At 35.7% G+C, this 16,542-nt stretch overlaps 3 protein-coding genes across 3 annotated transcripts in view; 1 reads left to right on the forward strand and 2 right to left on the reverse strand.

Moving 5' to 3' along the window:
• LOC108548828 (kinesin-like protein KIN-7I) overlaps window positions 1-6,572 on the reverse strand; it is a 43,114-nt gene extending 36,542 nt beyond the window's left edge. Inside the window, exons 1-2 of the mRNA XM_017901950.1 lie at window positions 6,526-6,572; window positions 529-829 (exon numbers count right to left, since the gene is read on the reverse strand). Coding sequence (XP_017757439.1) covers window positions 529-829; window positions 6,526-6,572 — 348 coding nt within the window. The remainder of the gene's footprint in view (window positions 1-528; window positions 830-6,525) is intronic.
• Window positions 6,573-7,744: 1,172 nt separating this feature from the next.
• LOC108548800 (odorant receptor 13a) lies at window positions 7,745-9,689 on the reverse strand. Its single transcript, XM_017901922.1, has 7 exons — window positions 9,528-9,689; window positions 9,065-9,373; window positions 8,633-8,919; window positions 8,336-8,435; window positions 8,173-8,277; window positions 7,946-8,095; window positions 7,745-7,801 (listed from the first exon to the last, which is right to left on the reverse strand). The coding sequence occupies exons 1-7, from the start codon at window positions 9,687-9,689 to the stop codon at window positions 7,745-7,747; spliced, it is 1,170 nt and encodes a 389-aa protein (XP_017757411.1).
• Window positions 9,690-11,508: 1,819 nt separating this feature from the next.
• LOC108548829 (BTB/POZ domain-containing protein KCTD3) lies at window positions 11,509-15,941 on the forward strand. The gene is made up of 10 exons (XM_017901951.1): window positions 11,509-11,671; window positions 11,820-12,133; window positions 12,214-12,369; window positions 12,442-12,630; window positions 12,698-13,177; window positions 13,250-13,366; window positions 14,834-14,973; window positions 15,088-15,274; window positions 15,347-15,625; window positions 15,696-15,941. The coding sequence occupies exons 1-10, from the start codon at window positions 11,610-11,612 to the stop codon at window positions 15,893-15,895; spliced, it is 2,124 nt and encodes a 707-aa protein (XP_017757440.1). The 5' UTR covers window positions 11,509-11,609; the 3' UTR covers window positions 15,896-15,941.
• The last annotated feature ends 601 nt before the right edge of the window (window positions 15,942-16,542 follow it).

The following is a 16,542-nucleotide window of genomic DNA, read 5'->3' on the forward strand; positions in this document are numbered from 1 at the left end:
GTGCTACCCGTGGAAATTGTTAACTCGTTTGGAATTATGCCCGCGACACACGATCGTTTGCCGATTTACCATCTCGCGGGGGATCCTGCCACGGTAAAATACGAAACGTGCTACCGATTTGCACCCTAGTGGCGGAAAACAGCGAAAAAAAAGAAGATGGAAGAGCAGCCATTGTAGGAATAATTAAATCGTCGGACAATTGGGGAGCTCTTCGAAATCGAAACATTTTTACCAATTTTATACTCTATTTCTCATCCTAGCTGTTGAAAAGATAAGTTTAGCTGTAGTCAAAGATCAATCTAGTTTATAAGATATAAGTTCCTAGAACGAATGCTTGAATAAAAATTCGATTGGAATTGGGGCTTTGGGTGAACCCCGTCGCGTACCCTCATGACACTCTCTCAGAAGCGGGTACAGTTGCAGATGTGTCTCAGAGGGGTCGGTCAGTCTCTCAGCAGAAGCATTAGAAGAAACACATAGCTTCCTTGAGAAATAAAATTGGTAGTTCTAGTGTTAATGCGAGTATACCTTGGTTCCCATCATGGTGTAGGTTTTCCCAGACGCAGTTTGCCCGTACGCCACCAAACAGGAGTTATAGCCAGTGAAAAGAGCGTCCAGGACAGATCGGCCAAGTGTGTGGTAAATCCTGGCCTGGTCCGCGAAACTCGGTGACCCTGGATCCGACGAGTCGAAACAGTAATCGAAACCATATTTTCTCGTCCTCGCGCGACTGTCCCCGGCTTTGCTCGAAGACACCTTCAAATTCGTCAGAGAGATCTCGTTCGTATCCGTGTGGACAACTACCTCTGACCCCGTTAAATTCAGTTCCCTGTGTCAAAGGAAAAGGTATCATATTTACCAGCGTTAAAGACTGGGAGGAGGGACAACTGGGCAAACTCCGTAGGCTTGTTTACGAAACGACAAATTCGTTTTTCGTCCTTTTCATCGACGGCACAAAGATTCTTCCGTCTGGTCCACGCAAGCTCTTTTTTCACGCCCCATGAATCGAAAACGGGTTTTACCGTGCATGACCTGTGTGCACCTATCGCTTTTATACTCGAATCCGTACAAAAATCCTCTCGAGTCAAATTCTGCCCGAATTTCCATATACATAGATCTTTCCGTAACAGGTTCCTCGATTGTTCTCGCGCTAAGTGAACCGATTATCCGGTTAATCGATGCGTTCTCGGTTTATGGAAAATAGAAACGAAATCTGTCGCACTCGATTAATTGCAGTGATATAAATAATATGAACGAACTCGTAATATCGTGCAAAAATTAGTAATAATAATTCATAAATAAAATTCCAAAATTTTCTTTTTCGAATTATTTTACCTCGACATTCCACGCATCGTTGAGTAATTTTAGATTTGATATATTAGTTAACATCGATCTTTAAAATGTGATTAAATGGCGACTGAGAGGCGCCTCTCGAGTGCAAAGGGTTAATATATCAAATTTACAATTAGCCAACGATGCGTGGGATATCGAAGCAAAATAATTTTACGTCTTAATTTGCATACGATTTCTTATTCACCGTTTTAAAAATATCGTCGACTTTATGGCAGAAAGTCTTCGAATTACTATTTTTCTCCAACGAAAAAATCTTCATATGCAAAGGGTTAACAGATACCTAAACCAAATATTCGCGACACAATTATCTCCGTACAACCCAGACATGATCAACCAGACCAGCCGGGTCCTCATAGGCGTCCCGATTGCTTCAACCCACCGATTTCATCGTCCATCGATCAACGAGTTAACCTATCTTGGCAACGATCTTCAAACAGCAATTTAATCTTCGCCACGAAACAACGAGCCCGGTCCGCTTAAACCGCGAATGGTTTTTCGATTCGACGACGGCAGTTCCATTCAAATCGGCCGAGCAGATGGGATTGCTAATTCGCGGGAAAAGATCTTGGAAAGGGAAACCGATAACACCGAGTTAACTGTCACGAACTTCGGTTCCTCCGGGCTGGAATTTCCAGGGACATTGAACGAACTTCCTCGCGGGATTATCAGATCCTGCCGCGGAGGATCTATCGGAAAAACGCGCGTCGCTACGCTATCGGCGATTTCCGTTTGCGGATTTTCCCTCAGTCCCGTGGTTTAGTGGAAACATCCGGTTTCAGGCTTGAACCACGGTCGAACGAATTTTTGGTTCATTTTATCGGGTAACACTTGGCGTGACGCGAGTAACTATAGTAAGACGATAGCGTATCATGTAGAGATTTTCAATGGCCTTGAATTATTTCTTCTTTTCCCATTTTTCTGCAGCTGCAATTCGTTCCTCGATGTGCTTGTATTCTGCACAGGTACGTTTTTTCACGTGCATCTAAAATTTGGTTTTCGATATGCCTGTTGTTATTACCATGACCCCTCTTGACACTTTGTTTGTTATTGCTGTTCTTTTCTTAACCATTTAGCTTCACTACCCCTTCACTAGCTTTTCATACGTGATTCTCATTAGGTTGTAGCTGGTTTCGTTAAATATACGAAAGATTTCCGTCTTGTCAACTGTCATCAACTTTAATGACCGCAAAGTACTGTTACCACGTGAGAGATGATTTACGATTGATGAGGGTTAATATTTTTGTATGCTGCTTTTTCTATGACGTTTTTTCCAGTCTTTTTATTACTGCAACTCACTTTCGCGCACTCTTTTGGTAATTTTTTAATCGCTGCAATCCCTTTTTTGCGGTCGTCGCACTGCTCTTTTTATCACTAGAATTCGCTTTCCGGGGCCGTTTTTGTTACTAGATTTTTATTGCCTTCGAACTGCGAAATTTTTTCCCGGTAATTTCGCGATATTTTTATCAAGAAACCTCCTGATGATGGATCGAAAAATCCTCCACTCGAATTTCCACCATTCCGAATTTCTTTTCTGAACGTGGAAATCGTTTTAAGTTCTACTTCCATCGCAATAGAGTAGATCCCAGAATGTTGGTAAGCATGGTTCGTTATCTGTAAATGCGATTATTCCTTAATTAATTATTTTAAACGCGAATAGATACGAGCACGAAAGCGCAGTTAAGGCTGCGCGAAGTATACCTCGCATTTGGTTTATTACTAAAAAGAGTATCATATGCGATCCCTCGTGTCACTGCATCACTATGAGCCGCTCTTTGCTTTGATTCACAGCCTCGCTATATCACGAGCCTACCATAAGAGCGACGATTACACACGTGTGCTTTCTCGCGTACGTGTGACGCATTTGAATAGAGAGAACAGCAAAGTTAAAGGTGCTTTAACCCCGGTCCTCGCGTGATCCTATCACGGCCCTGTTCGCTCTCTAATAGTCATGATTTCGTGCCCCGTTTTTCCGAAATTAATACCTACTAGCTCTGGCGGATGGTTTCGGGTTGTACGTGGTATTCGTGAAGATCAGAAATAATTTCGAGGGTTGTTCCACCTGGATCGCAGTCTTAATTGATCCATATCGACGCAAAGAAGTCTCAGAGATCTGTACACGTGACGAACATTCGTTCGTCATCTACAATTTTCATCGTAATAACGTAGAAAATTTTCATCGTAATAACGTAGAACACGTACATGATAAGAAATTTAACTTCTTAAGTACTCTAGTGTTTAACACCAATAGTTAATTAGTGTTTAACTCCAATTATACGATGGTAATAGATTTAGTTAACTTATATTAAGACTGTTAATATTGTAATTCTTTTTAAATTAAACTAATCGTTAAAAAAAGACACGTGGTTTCCTTTACTTGTCAATTTGACAGGTGTCAGATATGTAGAAATAGGTATACAGATAGCGTCCGTAAACCTAGTGTTAACAACGGAGTCGAATGAAAACCTTCGAAGGAAAAAGAATTCTGTATCTCCATTTTTCTATTTAAATCAAACCTAATAGCTATTCGGGCATTATCAATGTCACGATGGTGCCAGTGAAATGCAATTGGTTAAACAAAATTCATCGATCTTTGATCAGTAACATCCGATGTTTTAGTCTTAATTAATCTATATATCGAGTTGTACTCTAGTTAACCAGTTTCATGTACCTCTGAATCTACATGGAGATGTAGATGTGGCCCAAAAATCGTTGCACAACTGGCCGACTTTTACTACCAGATAAAGATAGAAAAATAACAACAATTTTCTTTAAATAGAAACACGGTGTATAAATAAATGTTCATGGAATAGAAACAATAAAAGATCCGAATAATCCCGAAATGCTATTTACCGTAAAATCACGCCAGCACTTTCAATCGTGTTCATGATAGCGTCGCCGCAGACAGTAAATAAATATTGAAATAAAATTTACATTTTTCGATGCGATTAAAACAAAATTCGAAGCGAAGTCACAGCAACCTTCGAAGGTTAAAAATTCCGAATAGCTACACGACTCTGTTCGGCACAGACTAATTCCCATTCGCGTCTATCAATTTCATTAATCGTGGATTGGCGAAGAGCCCGCGAGATTCAAATACTGATCCATCCGCTCACAGTGGCGTCTCGATTGTCGGACAAAACGGTCGAAGAGGTCTGAATGAAGTTACAAGCGCACGCGTTCATGGGAATACTTGTACTGCACGGGCACGGAAAGCTTCGAGGAGCACACATGGCTCGACCCAAGGAAGCCTCGATGAAGGGAAGGTCTTGAATGAACCGAGGCAGCGTACGCGAATAGCAGCAGCTTGTTATTATCCTCTTCGTCCTCTTCCGTCGCGCGAAGGCGCCTCGTGAACCCGACACAGTCAAGTGTTATTTTAAAATGAATGCTCCTCTCCCGCTATTCCTGTTTCGAGTCGTTAAACTGTCTAGCCGTGTGTCATCAGCGTTTCGTGCTGCTCGTAGTACGTCACTCCACGGTCGCTCGATCCTTTATCGCACGAGCATCCCCTGGATCGGCAAAGGCTGCACCGGGAAATTCGTTGCTTTAAATAAACCCATCGACGACTCTCTTCGTTGTGGTTCCTCGTAGTCTCGCTTAGGTCCACGTTGATCTTACTATCAGATTTTTCTGCCTTCTACGTCCAATCTTTCATAGTCGAAGACGAGCTTCCTTTTAACGTTCATCCGTTAGTTGCAGGACCAATCCTAAGTAATAACTTGCACCCTGGTGCTGGAATTAGTAGTTGTTCTGTCATTATATATACTAGTGTGAGCTATTCTACGGCCAAGGTCATTAACTCCACTTTCTCGATTTTTCTTTCATTTTAACGTCAAAGCATTTGGTTCGTGTCTAACGTGCATTTGGAATAAATTTGAAACAAGTTCCTGCTTTCTGTTCTGTGGAGTTAATTAACTTGGTAAGTAAGTAGATTATACATGTGTGTACGTAGTTAGAAATATAATTATTAGTGTGGTTTATGATACTCTTGTTTCTTTGCGTCGTTGTAACAATAACATCGCTTTTGTTAATCCTGGAATCACCGAGCACCAAGAACCATCATGGCGTCACTAGCGAATTAAGCGCCATCAGTGGAGACCCCTACGACGGTTAATGTGTTAACTATATACAGTCTGCCCGCATAAATGTCCAAATTTCTGCTCACTTTAGCGTTCACTGTTCTGGCTAATTTTTAGAATCAACTTTATTGCATACCTTCTAGTTTAATACGAATATACACTCGCATCAAATATCGCTGCCTTTCTCCTGCCATCGAACTCTCAGAAGTCACCTACTCGGATAAGTGACCAGATATGTATACCAATTTACATATTTATTCGAAGTATTGGTACTTATAAAAGTATTAAAGTGTATTCGTAGATTATTAAATAATACTGAAATGGAATGGAAGTACTGAAAGAAATTCTTGAAGTTTCTACTTTAATAATAGATACACGATGGCCACGGTTGCCGATGACCCTAATTTCGTCGTTAACCGTGATTATTACGCTCGCTACCCAAGTAATTGTTAGTTTGTCTTACTTTCACGGCGTTCTGACCCCATCTTCTAAGTATAGAAACGACTTCATAAGTAGCGGCTCAAAGGCGCACCGCTATACCCCTATAAATCTGCCCCCAGATTTCTGTCCCCGTTTTGTCCCGCCCTCAAGCTCGAAATAATTATTCCTCGGACGCGTGTTTGTGTTTGCGTTTCCAACAGACACCAGTCGATTACTAAACGGTCCTCGTAAAACTGTGGAACGAAACGCTTGGTAAAAATGAAATTGCGGTAAACAACGAGAGGGTCAACCTTGACCTCAGCTCCTGAGGAAAGTGTGCGCATTAGAAAGACGGGAAAAGAGAACGTGACTCGGCATAGATTCCGTTGGTTTTCGCTTCTTTCTTAAAATACATTGCAACTTACCAACAGACGCGAGCTTAACGACGAAATCGGCTGCGAACGTACGTAACAGACCTGGAATTTTCGACAAACATATTTCATTAGTCCGCAAGTACGTTTTACCCCTTTCCCTCAATGTTGCCTTCGATTTCCGAACGGTTCTCTGTGTCACATGTAAGTCACGCCTCTTCGAATCTGTTTGCCTTCGATCGTAAACAGAAATATTCTCCTATGCCCATTTTATCACGCGATCAATTCGTTCTAATACTCACCTCGCAGAAATCGGTCTTACACGAACTGCCACCTTGATGTTCGCCATATTGCCATCGCGTGGACGACAATAATCGACATCAGCTGACAGCCATCGTAGTTAAATGCTTTGTATCGGCGAGCACATCTAGCCAGCACGATCGAAAACGATCGGAGCGTCCAACAGCGATGAAATGTTTGAAGATCGTCCACGTTACATTTTGTACCGTCACGGTTCAACGATTGAACAACGATACACACGGATAAGAGAAACCGGGAGGAGCTGTGCGCGCACTGGCCGGGTGCACGTGTTGTACTGTTGCGATGAAAATACCCTCGAGTCGCTTCCAAGACCATTCGCTGATGGTTTACCCCACCCAGAGAGAACTCGGCCGAACTCGTAACATTTTGCTTAAACTCCTGTGGATACTCCATTCCTGTTGTTTCAACCATGTTTCTAGTCAATTCCTCGTTTGAAAATTGTTGTGCATCGCTCGATAAAAAAATCCTTGTCCTCTGATACAAACACAAGATATTAGTTCACGTGTATTCTAATTGCAATCACGTTGCTTGACCTTGGGATCTCCTGATTATAATAGTCAAAGTTTACGTCAATGTCAGCATAATCTGCTTTTGTGAATATCTCCAAGTGAATCTATACTACTCAGGATAATTAAGGAATCATGCGTAAGGCAGTAAACGTAGCATGTTTTGAGATATGTATACGCTCATAATAAGCTGAGTGTTTGATAAACACGCTTAAGTAAATACCATGCAAGATTATGGACATGATGAGTAGGCACATCGAGTTTGTACAGTATGTACACATCGTACGACATCCATTTGATCTCGTAAGAAGATAGATGTCCTTTTCGCAGGCAAACGTCATAAATAAGAAAATATGCCTTTCATGTACGAATAAACTAATAATGATAACGGAATAAAGTAATCCATCAATGAATATATAATCGACTATCGTTGGAAATCCTGTTTCCCAGTTTATTGTAAAAGTTTTTCCCTCGATCCCTGTTGCCTCTGAACATGATCTACCCCGAAATGCATCTATCGATCTGAAGCAACGAACGTGGAGATCAACGCGAATTTTCGGGCGACTTTTACACGGATATTTTTAGGCTAGTGGTACGACTAAAGTATATATTCTCTGTAAGTTGAGTCATCAAGGGACACCGGCTACAATCGCGAAGCGTGTCGTACGAATGGCTACGTTGATCAGTGCGACGATTAATTGTCTTTGGTGGCTGAGAGAACCGTGAAGTATGAGAACGACGTACTCAGAACCTGCAAAACACACGAAATTCCATAAGAAAGAGCTTCAAACGCTCAAGCGAAACGACCACTTCTTTCTCATAATAAATAACACTGATATCCCTATCAACCTCAGGAAGGATTCTTTAAAAAAAGTTAACAGGGATTTTTATTCACCGCTGAGAAACTCTCCAAGGACATGCTGTAGAATTTCGCTGCAGTTATCTTGCTGGGAATCCTCGAGCGCATCATCATGATCTGGAGACTCTGACAAAAATGGCTACCAATCCATCCACTGCCATAAGCTGATATACCCACTGCTTCGCTCTGTAATATCGTCAATCAACGATCATTTCCGTATCGCAAATCGATTCGCCAAGATCAAAACTAGCCTTCTTGCTTACCTCGTCAATTAGGCCATTTCCACTGAAACTAAACATGAACAGCTCGAGAATGGCAGAGTTGAGGAACGTGGAATATTTCATCAGGCGACCCTTGTCCTCCATCATCTAGAAAGGTTACTTTTTATCGAAGACGCCTTGACTCGTGAGCATCAAGCAGACGCACCGAGGTGATCTGGAATCCAGCGAAGCAAATCAAGCCAGTGCTAATGACGAATTGTCCCAAAGCTAAAATGTTTATGATCCTTTCCAGTGCATCCGCGTATCTGTAAACAGATTGTTCTATGTAGATATAAAGCGGCGTACAATATCCATAATATTGACGAAAAAGAAATTCCTACGATTACTGAAAAGTTCGAAAAATATTGTTATGCTACTATGATAATAAATTTATGACACTTCGCGATGATAGAAACTGATATTAATTAACGTGCAAATTCGTGATGGGACAATTGAAGCCCACTCTATCGCCTCCTGGTGACGAATCACGTAACTGCCCATAATGGCGGTAGAGTTGGGATCTTCGCTGCTTAGAGCCTCCAGCCTTTTCCGCAGGACCGCAAACTTGGCGGAGCCATGCATTATTACTACCAAATTGAAACTAGTCGCACCGGCGATCATGCTTCCGCCAAAGCCACCAGCAGTTACATTAAATAGATAAAGGCACTCGAAAACTGGAGATACGGATTGATTGATGAAAAAATAACCTCGAAAAGGAAGTACTTTCTCGTTAGCTCCAATTACGTAAATCTGCAATGATAATTTTATATATTGTTGTACAATATATATACAATTATATCGTACATAATTTTTTTACTTAAAATCTTGAATCCTTTCTTCCAAACACACGTATAATTTACCTAAATTCTCAAATTGAATTGAAACGTTTTCATACCTCTAAAATCGGAACGCACATGAATAACACAATAGTTACAGCCACGGTACTGATGAAATATTTTGCGAGACGAAAAGCAAACATCGTTTTCTCCGCTAAAATGATCCGATCTTCATCTGAGGACGAAATCCAATCCTCTTTCATCGTGTTCATCACGTAAAGCATATCCTTCTGATGGTATGAGTACACTACCAAACGAACTATACAAAGGTAAAACGCTGTACAAATCAGTGCACATTCGGTCGCCTCGTCCAAGTCATCGATATTGTGAATCACGTCGGCCGTCACTGCGATGGACATCGCCACCACCTAAAAATTAAATCCTTCGATGTTCTCCTCTTAATGTTGATAAAAATAACCGCTAATTCTAATTGTCATTGTGAATTTTCGTATATATCGATACAGCCGTGATTTAAATTCAACTCGGAATTAATTCACAAGTTTACTCGAAGAATGTACTTACTAAGAAAAACATGCAGAACAGATGTAATTTCCTAAACAGTATCGTTGCCCTGCTACTATCCTCTGCCAATGGCCAAATCGAAATAATCCTCCCGGTTAACATGACTGGTTTAATCAGTTTATCGTAATCCTCACCAGTGAACAGTTTGCCATTCCCTTCCATGTCTTGATATGAATTTCAAATGAATTTGGTTTCTTATCTAATTTATTATTTAATTTACGATAAAATAGAATTGTTCGTCCTATCACGATTCGCTCGGTCAAGTGATCTGACCGTGTACTCCGAGAAATTGCGGAAGATGTTGCTGCGAGCGATCGAATACGAGATCGATCGGTAAGGTAAATAACAGTTATTCCATCGCAGATGGTTCATGGTAATTGAAACTTCGCGGTGAGTATAGGTATTGCGTGCAACTTCTTTTCGCAGGAAGTAGAATAGCTTAACGTGTAAAAAGATAACTGTCTTTTACGAAAATGTACAACTTCGTTAAAACGACAGTGTATAATCTTTTCTTCTATACCGTCTTTAGTCCTTCTCCTTCCGTCTTTATTTTATGAATTTTAGAATGGAGATGCATACGAAAGTTTGGCTATATCTGTATACTACCAATAAAATAAAGTAAGGAACGACATTTAGTTATAATTATGATATTAAAATATAATAGTGATTAATACTGTTGATATTTTTTACGATTTTTAAATAACAATAAGTACATACACCTTAAAGTAATATTTGTTTCAATATTGTTAGTGGACAGGTTTCTTGAAAAATACAAATATCAAGCCACCTTACGGGAGGTGTCACAAACTTTCACGTATGAATCATCGGTTTCATTATCGATAATCGAAAAATAGGAATTTACACTTTAAGATATAGATTGGACTTATCACACGATGTATTTTCTTATCCATCATCTCTATGGATTTAAAACTATATAGAAGATATAAAACAAATATCATAAGCAATTCTTTGCTTTTTTTTAAATAACTTTAATAGTCTGCTGACCTTTCCTTTATTATTTTCCTTTATTATTTCCTTTATTATTTTATCACATGTGACATTATCGATTCAGTACCGAAAATAATTAGTGTAAAAGAAATAGTAGAATGTTCAATTACGTGGTATGCGAATTGCCGTCGAAATAATTTTTCAGTATCCATCTAACACAGGCTAAGTATAGGATGAACCTAACATTATACGGATTTTCGCAGCTCAACTTTGACTACCTTATCGACCTAAAAATATGAAATGATGTAGTGTCACCTATACAAGAACTATAGAAACTTGATTGCAGTAAACTGCTCTGATGGGATGAATCAATCTACGATCGGTAAATCGTATGCTTTAATTGAAGAATCGGTAACATTGGAAATGGCATTAAAATGGTAATGGGGTTCCAACGCTTCTAAAACGCATAACACAAAAATACATTAAGTATTAGATTTATTTTGCATCTCATTTTGTATCTCGTGACAATAAATTCTATCCAAAATCATTGTTTATTTTCCCCTCCAATCTATATAAGAATAAACAACTTACTCAAACATAAATTTCTATTTTTCGTTTACAATTAAAAAATATCCTATCCGATATCGTATATATAATTTCGTAATTGAAGTTACTTTACCAAATCCGTAACATTGAAAATGACACTAAAATGGAACATTGACTCTATATTCACAGCAGAGACAGAAGAATGCATTGGTTGATGGGGTCTATCCTGTACATTGCTGTATTACAGCTGTAGACTAAATATTCTCATTTGTTCTAATAGAAAAAATAAGAATAGTTTTAACTACATAACTTTTTATTAACACTTTAACAAAAATTTTAATATTTAATATTGTCTTTAATACTTTTCTTTTATTTGAATTTCATAAGGAAGCATTTGATACGAAAAAATAGTTTGAATTTTAGTTCCTTTAGAGTAACACTTACGACGCATGTGCAAATTTACAGCAAAGCCAAAGTTAGTGTTCATAACCTATGGAAAGTAGATTGTAATTCTCTAATTGTTTGATAAGTATTAAAATAAGACATGTATTATCAAAATAAAAATTGGTGTTTGAATCAGTTATAACAATGGCCGTACCTCCTTCTTTTGGTCTTAGCGATATCGTACATTTGAACGTTGGTGGGACAAGGTACAAACAAAGATGTTTAATAGCTTTCAAACACTATATAGTACATTATTTCTTTTAACACTTAGTCAGTAAATAAATACTTTTATACAACCTGTAAAGATTTATAGATAAATTCTTTCGTTAATGACCTAATTTATTTATTATTTAGGTTTTCAACATCAAAGCAGACATTAACTTGGATTCCAGATTCATTTTTTACAGCCCTATTAAGTAATAGAATTGCCAGTCACAGAGATGAAATTGGTGCTTTATTTATAGATAGAGATCCAAAATTATTTTCTATTATATTGAATTATCTTCGTACAAAGGATATTGATTTGAAAAATGTAGATCTTCGTACATTGAGACATGAAGCTGAATATTATGGTATCACTCCACTCGTAAAAAGATTAATGCTGTGTGAAGACTTAACTCAGTCTTCTTGTGGAGATGTTTTATTTTATGGTTATCTACCACCAGCAAGTAAGATTAATCAATTTTCTCTTATAAATAACTAATAAATGAAATAAAACTCTTATATTTATTATATTATAATTGAAAAGCTATACCATTGCAAGAACCTACTGCTATTGCCTCAAATGTAGGAGATGTATCTGTTCATGGCAGAGTTGTAACTAATAACACTAATTCTAGAGTAGATGTACCATCTACCTCTCAAAGTACTATGCCTGGAACATCTAGTAGCCATAATAATAATGGTATTGAACAAATATTAATTAATTTAATTTGTCTATAAATTATTACAAATACCTAATAGATATTTACTTTAGGACAACAAAATCATAAAGGGTTACTTAGCAGTCATATACGAAATTCTTCATTAGATTATAGAATTCAACAAAAAGGCTTACCACATTCCCGTACATCATCTTTAGATTTGAGGCATGTTAGAAATAATTCAGCAGACTTAAATAAATTACATAAAAATGATATAAGTTTAGTGTTTGGTCCACAACAAGGTAAATAAATAAAAATATTTCATTTATGATTTCAATGAAAAATCATTAACAAACTTTTTTTGTATAGTTTCATCATGGGTTGATCCATTGAGAGTTAGAATTATAAAAGCACATCACAATTGGATTGTAATTGCTTATGCTCATTTTATAACATGTTATCGACTTAAAGACTCATCTGGATGGCAACATGCATTTACCAGTCCTTACATTGAATCAGTAATTGAAAGAGTGGCAATAACATCAAAATTAAGTACTAGTGGAGATGTTAAAATGGTTGCTATTTCTTATGGAAATCAAGTCAGGTTATGGAGTACTTCAGCAAATGGAATGAAAACTAATATTGGCACATTCAATTTAAATGTTCGTGTAGAATATTTATTTTTTATTGGAAGCCAGTTAGTTGCTCTATCTCCACTTGACAAAATTGGTGTATGGCATGCTATGACACATCATTGGCAAATACAAGATGTTGTACCTATTTTGTCATTTGATACAGCTGGTTCATTTCTTCTGTTAGGCTGCAATAATGGATCTATCTACTATATTGGTAATATACATGAACATTTTTAAAATAGAAATCAGTTTTCTAAGTATAAATATATACAAAAGTAATTTTCAGATATGGAAAAATTTCCCTTAAGAATGAAGGATAATGATTTACTTGTAACTGAATTATACCGTGATCCAAATTATGATCCCATTACAGCTATATCTGTATATTTAACACCAAAAACATGTAAGTTTTCATATTATCATGTCACAATAATGGTTTAATAAATAGTTAACAATAAAAAATTCAAGGAAAATGATGATTAATTCATGGTTCATAACATTGAATATTACAGTACTTCTATTGCAGAAATATCTTTTCCAGTGGCGTACAAATAAATGGACTAAAATTTAATTATTAAATCTGCTTATATTGAGGAATGTAATAACAAACGTCACTTTTATAATAAATATTTTTTTTATAATCATTAATGATTGTATTTTATATAGTAGTATATTAACTGAGCAATTTTAATCATAAATTCTATTATGCATTCATTCTTTGTAATGGGAAGCATAATTTTCTCTTAATAGAATAACACACCAATAAATGTCATATTTGTTCAAACACGAACATTCTATGTTTTATTATGAAGTTAAATAATGTATTTGAATATTAATGAGAGTTTATTATTACATTCTTTGCTTCATGATTTCGTACAACTGGATAAATAGCACAAGGCAAGTATGGGTTGATTTGACAATGTTCTACAATATTTTCACAAGTCGCAGTTGACATATATTTTTATATATTTTATATTGCATTGAACATAACACATAACTTTGAATACTAGTGTCCATACCCCTCCTCTCCAGGTATTGTATGTCATTCTGCATCAAATCAGTGCACAAATACATATTCATATACTGCTTTTAACAGCACCTTTAATTAAAACTCTTTGTGCATATATTTACATACGTCAAAAAAGTAGCCTTTATTTATATTAATTTACATTACAATATGCATACGTAAAAAGATAATACATATATAATAAATTATAATCAAAAATAAGAAATATGTTCAAAACTCTTTTAATTATTTATTGTCGTAGACTGCACGCCCCGCTGTCCTTATGCATCCAGTTGTACTTATAACACATTCATTTATTTTTCTTTCTTTTATTAATACTTAACTTAAGTGACAATATAACATATTTATGGCAACACCTGCGAGGGGAAGGGAAGGGAATAGATACATATACCTTTGCTTGCATAATTATCCTTCGTTTCAAACAATTCTAAATGCATATCAACATTATTTTGTTCATTATGTACATTATAAATTATAATTTTGTTATATACATTGTAGACATTTTTATACTTATCACTTTCTCTAGCACATATAATAAAGTTTTATCGGAGTATAAATAATATACATATACTATTTAAAAAAATGTACTAAATAACTGTTTCTGGATACTTATTCTTTCTTAATCGTTACGTTATAACGCATGTAATATCTGTGTAGGTCATTTATATTATATATTAATAAAAATATATTATAAATGCATATCTTTCTTCAGTATTACAATTTTCGATATGTGTAACATTTGTATCATGTCATTTACATATTATATTCAAAGATGTAGATACATAAAAAAATTTGAACATTTTTAAAACGTATATATTGCTATTTTATAATTTGTTTATACAGCTGTCTGTGGTAATTGGATTGAAATTGCATATGGCACAAAATCTGGCAGTGTTAGAGTTATAGTTCAACATCCTGAAACTGTAGGACATGGCCCACAACTATTTCAAACATTTACAGTACATCAGAGTAGTGTAACAAAAGTATGTTTACTTTTATAACATAAATATATAAAATATATAAAATATATTTATGTGTATTAAAACAAATTTATAATTTTTTTTAATTATATACATATGTATTAAACTTTATTATAGGTAACATTATCAGAAAAATATTTAGTGTCCGTCTGTTCAGAATACAATCATGTTAGAAGCTGGGCGGTAACGAGATTCCGTGGAATGATTTCTACTCAACCAGGATCAACACCTGAAGCTAGTTTTAAAATTGTATCTTTAGAAGCAATTGACTCTTGCATTAGTTACAATGCTGGAAATGATTTTGGTATATTATTATATGAAAAATAATCATAATATTGTTAACTGTGTAACAAAGTTGCTACCCTTCAAAACACAGGACCATTTGGAGAACAAGATGATGAACAAGTCTTTGTTCAAAAAGTTGTACCTGAGACTGATCAATTGTTTGTACGCTTAGCGTCAAATGGAAAGAGAGTTTGTGTAATTAAATCAGTAGATGGTAGTATCATAAGTTCGTTTTACGTACATGAATGCGAAGGATCTAGCCGTATGGGTTCAAGACCTAGACGTTTTATATTTACTGGACATACTAATGGTACCATTCAAATGTGGGATCTTACAACTGCTTTAGAGCCATCTTTTTCTTCTACCCAAAGTAACATTACTTTTTCCTTTTTTAATAAATCTAGTAATATCAATCATTGTACAAAGAATGTTGATTACAGATGTTTCTGGTGGACCTACACCAGAAGAACTTTGGAAGTTATTAGATCAATGTGATTTAAGTAACAGCCATTCCTCAACACCATGTATTAGTCCATGTCCATCACATATATCTACAGGTCCAAGTATAAAGACTAGTAATGTATTGTTTCTTAATCAGTCGCAAAATTCCGATGCGACGCCTGGAGCTAGCCAAACATAAAGGTAATACAAAAAAAAGCATTTCATAGAAGTTTTAAGAACTGATTTTTTACGTCCAAAAATGACTTATTTATTTAAGTATTTATTTATTTATTTCTATTTTTGAATAGAAAACATTTGCAGTTATAGTTCCTAGTATAAAAATTTTGTTAAGATTTTTAATTTTGATTAATAATTTTTGAAAGAAATAAAAGAAACGATCTTGTTTGTAAGTAATGCTATATAAAAGTGATATTTTGTTAGATATAGCAGTATATTTATAAGAATTGTAATGATAAACAATTATAAATATGTTAGATATTAAGAAATAATATGCACTTTGCATTATTTGAAACATTACATTTTATATTATTCTTACATAAATATTGTAATATTATATAAGATGCAAGCTATAATTTTGAATACTCTAAACTAATCTAAAAGTTTTACAGTTATATATTTTATATTATTGTATTATAAAAAAAATGACTTCATTCATGTTATAGATTCCGTTTTTTAAATATATTCAAAATATATCAAATTTTATTGAATAAATTTACAATTTAAAATAATGTAAATATTTACATAAATATTTCATTTAACAGTTTAAGTTTTTCTTTCTTCAAGAAAAACTTATGTCATCAACAAGAAATTGTGATTAAAATGTAC

This window comes from Eufriesea mexicana, unplaced genomic scaffold, assembly GCF_001483705.2.
Source record: "Eufriesea mexicana isolate 0111107269 unplaced genomic scaffold, ASM148370v2 scaffold1653, whole genome shotgun sequence".
Taxonomy (NCBI): Eukaryota; Metazoa; Arthropoda; class Insecta; order Hymenoptera; family Apidae; genus Eufriesea; species Eufriesea mexicana.

What these genes read in the sequence shown, in the direction of transcription:
- LOC108548829 (XM_017901951.1), top strand. Translation starts at nt 11,610, where the DNA reads ATGGCCGTACCTCCTTCTTTTGGTCTTAGCGATATCGTACATTTGAAC. An exon ending in TTGAACGTTGGTGGGACAAG is followed by an intron (nt 11,672 to 11,819) that starts GTACAAACAAAG and finishes TTTATTATTTAG; the next exon opens with GTTTTCAACATCAAAGCAGA. An exon ending in ATATTTAACACCAAAAACAT is followed by an intron (nt 13,367 to 14,833) that starts GTAAGTTTTCAT and finishes TTGTTTATACAG; the next exon opens with CTGTCTGTGGTAATTGGATT.
- LOC108548800 (XM_017901922.1), bottom strand. Translation starts at nt 9,689, where the DNA reads ATGGAAGGGAATGGCAAACTGTTCACTGGTGAGGATTACGATAAACTG. An exon ending in TGTGCGTTCCGATTTTAGAG is followed by an intron (nt 8,920 to 9,064) that starts GTATGAAAACGT and finishes TTATCATTGCAG; the next exon opens with ATTTACGTAATTGGAGCTAA. An exon ending in GAAATGGCCTAATTGACGAG is followed by an intron (nt 8,096 to 8,172) that starts GTAAGCAAGAAG and finishes ACGATATTACAG; the next exon opens with AGCGAAGCAGTGGGTATATC.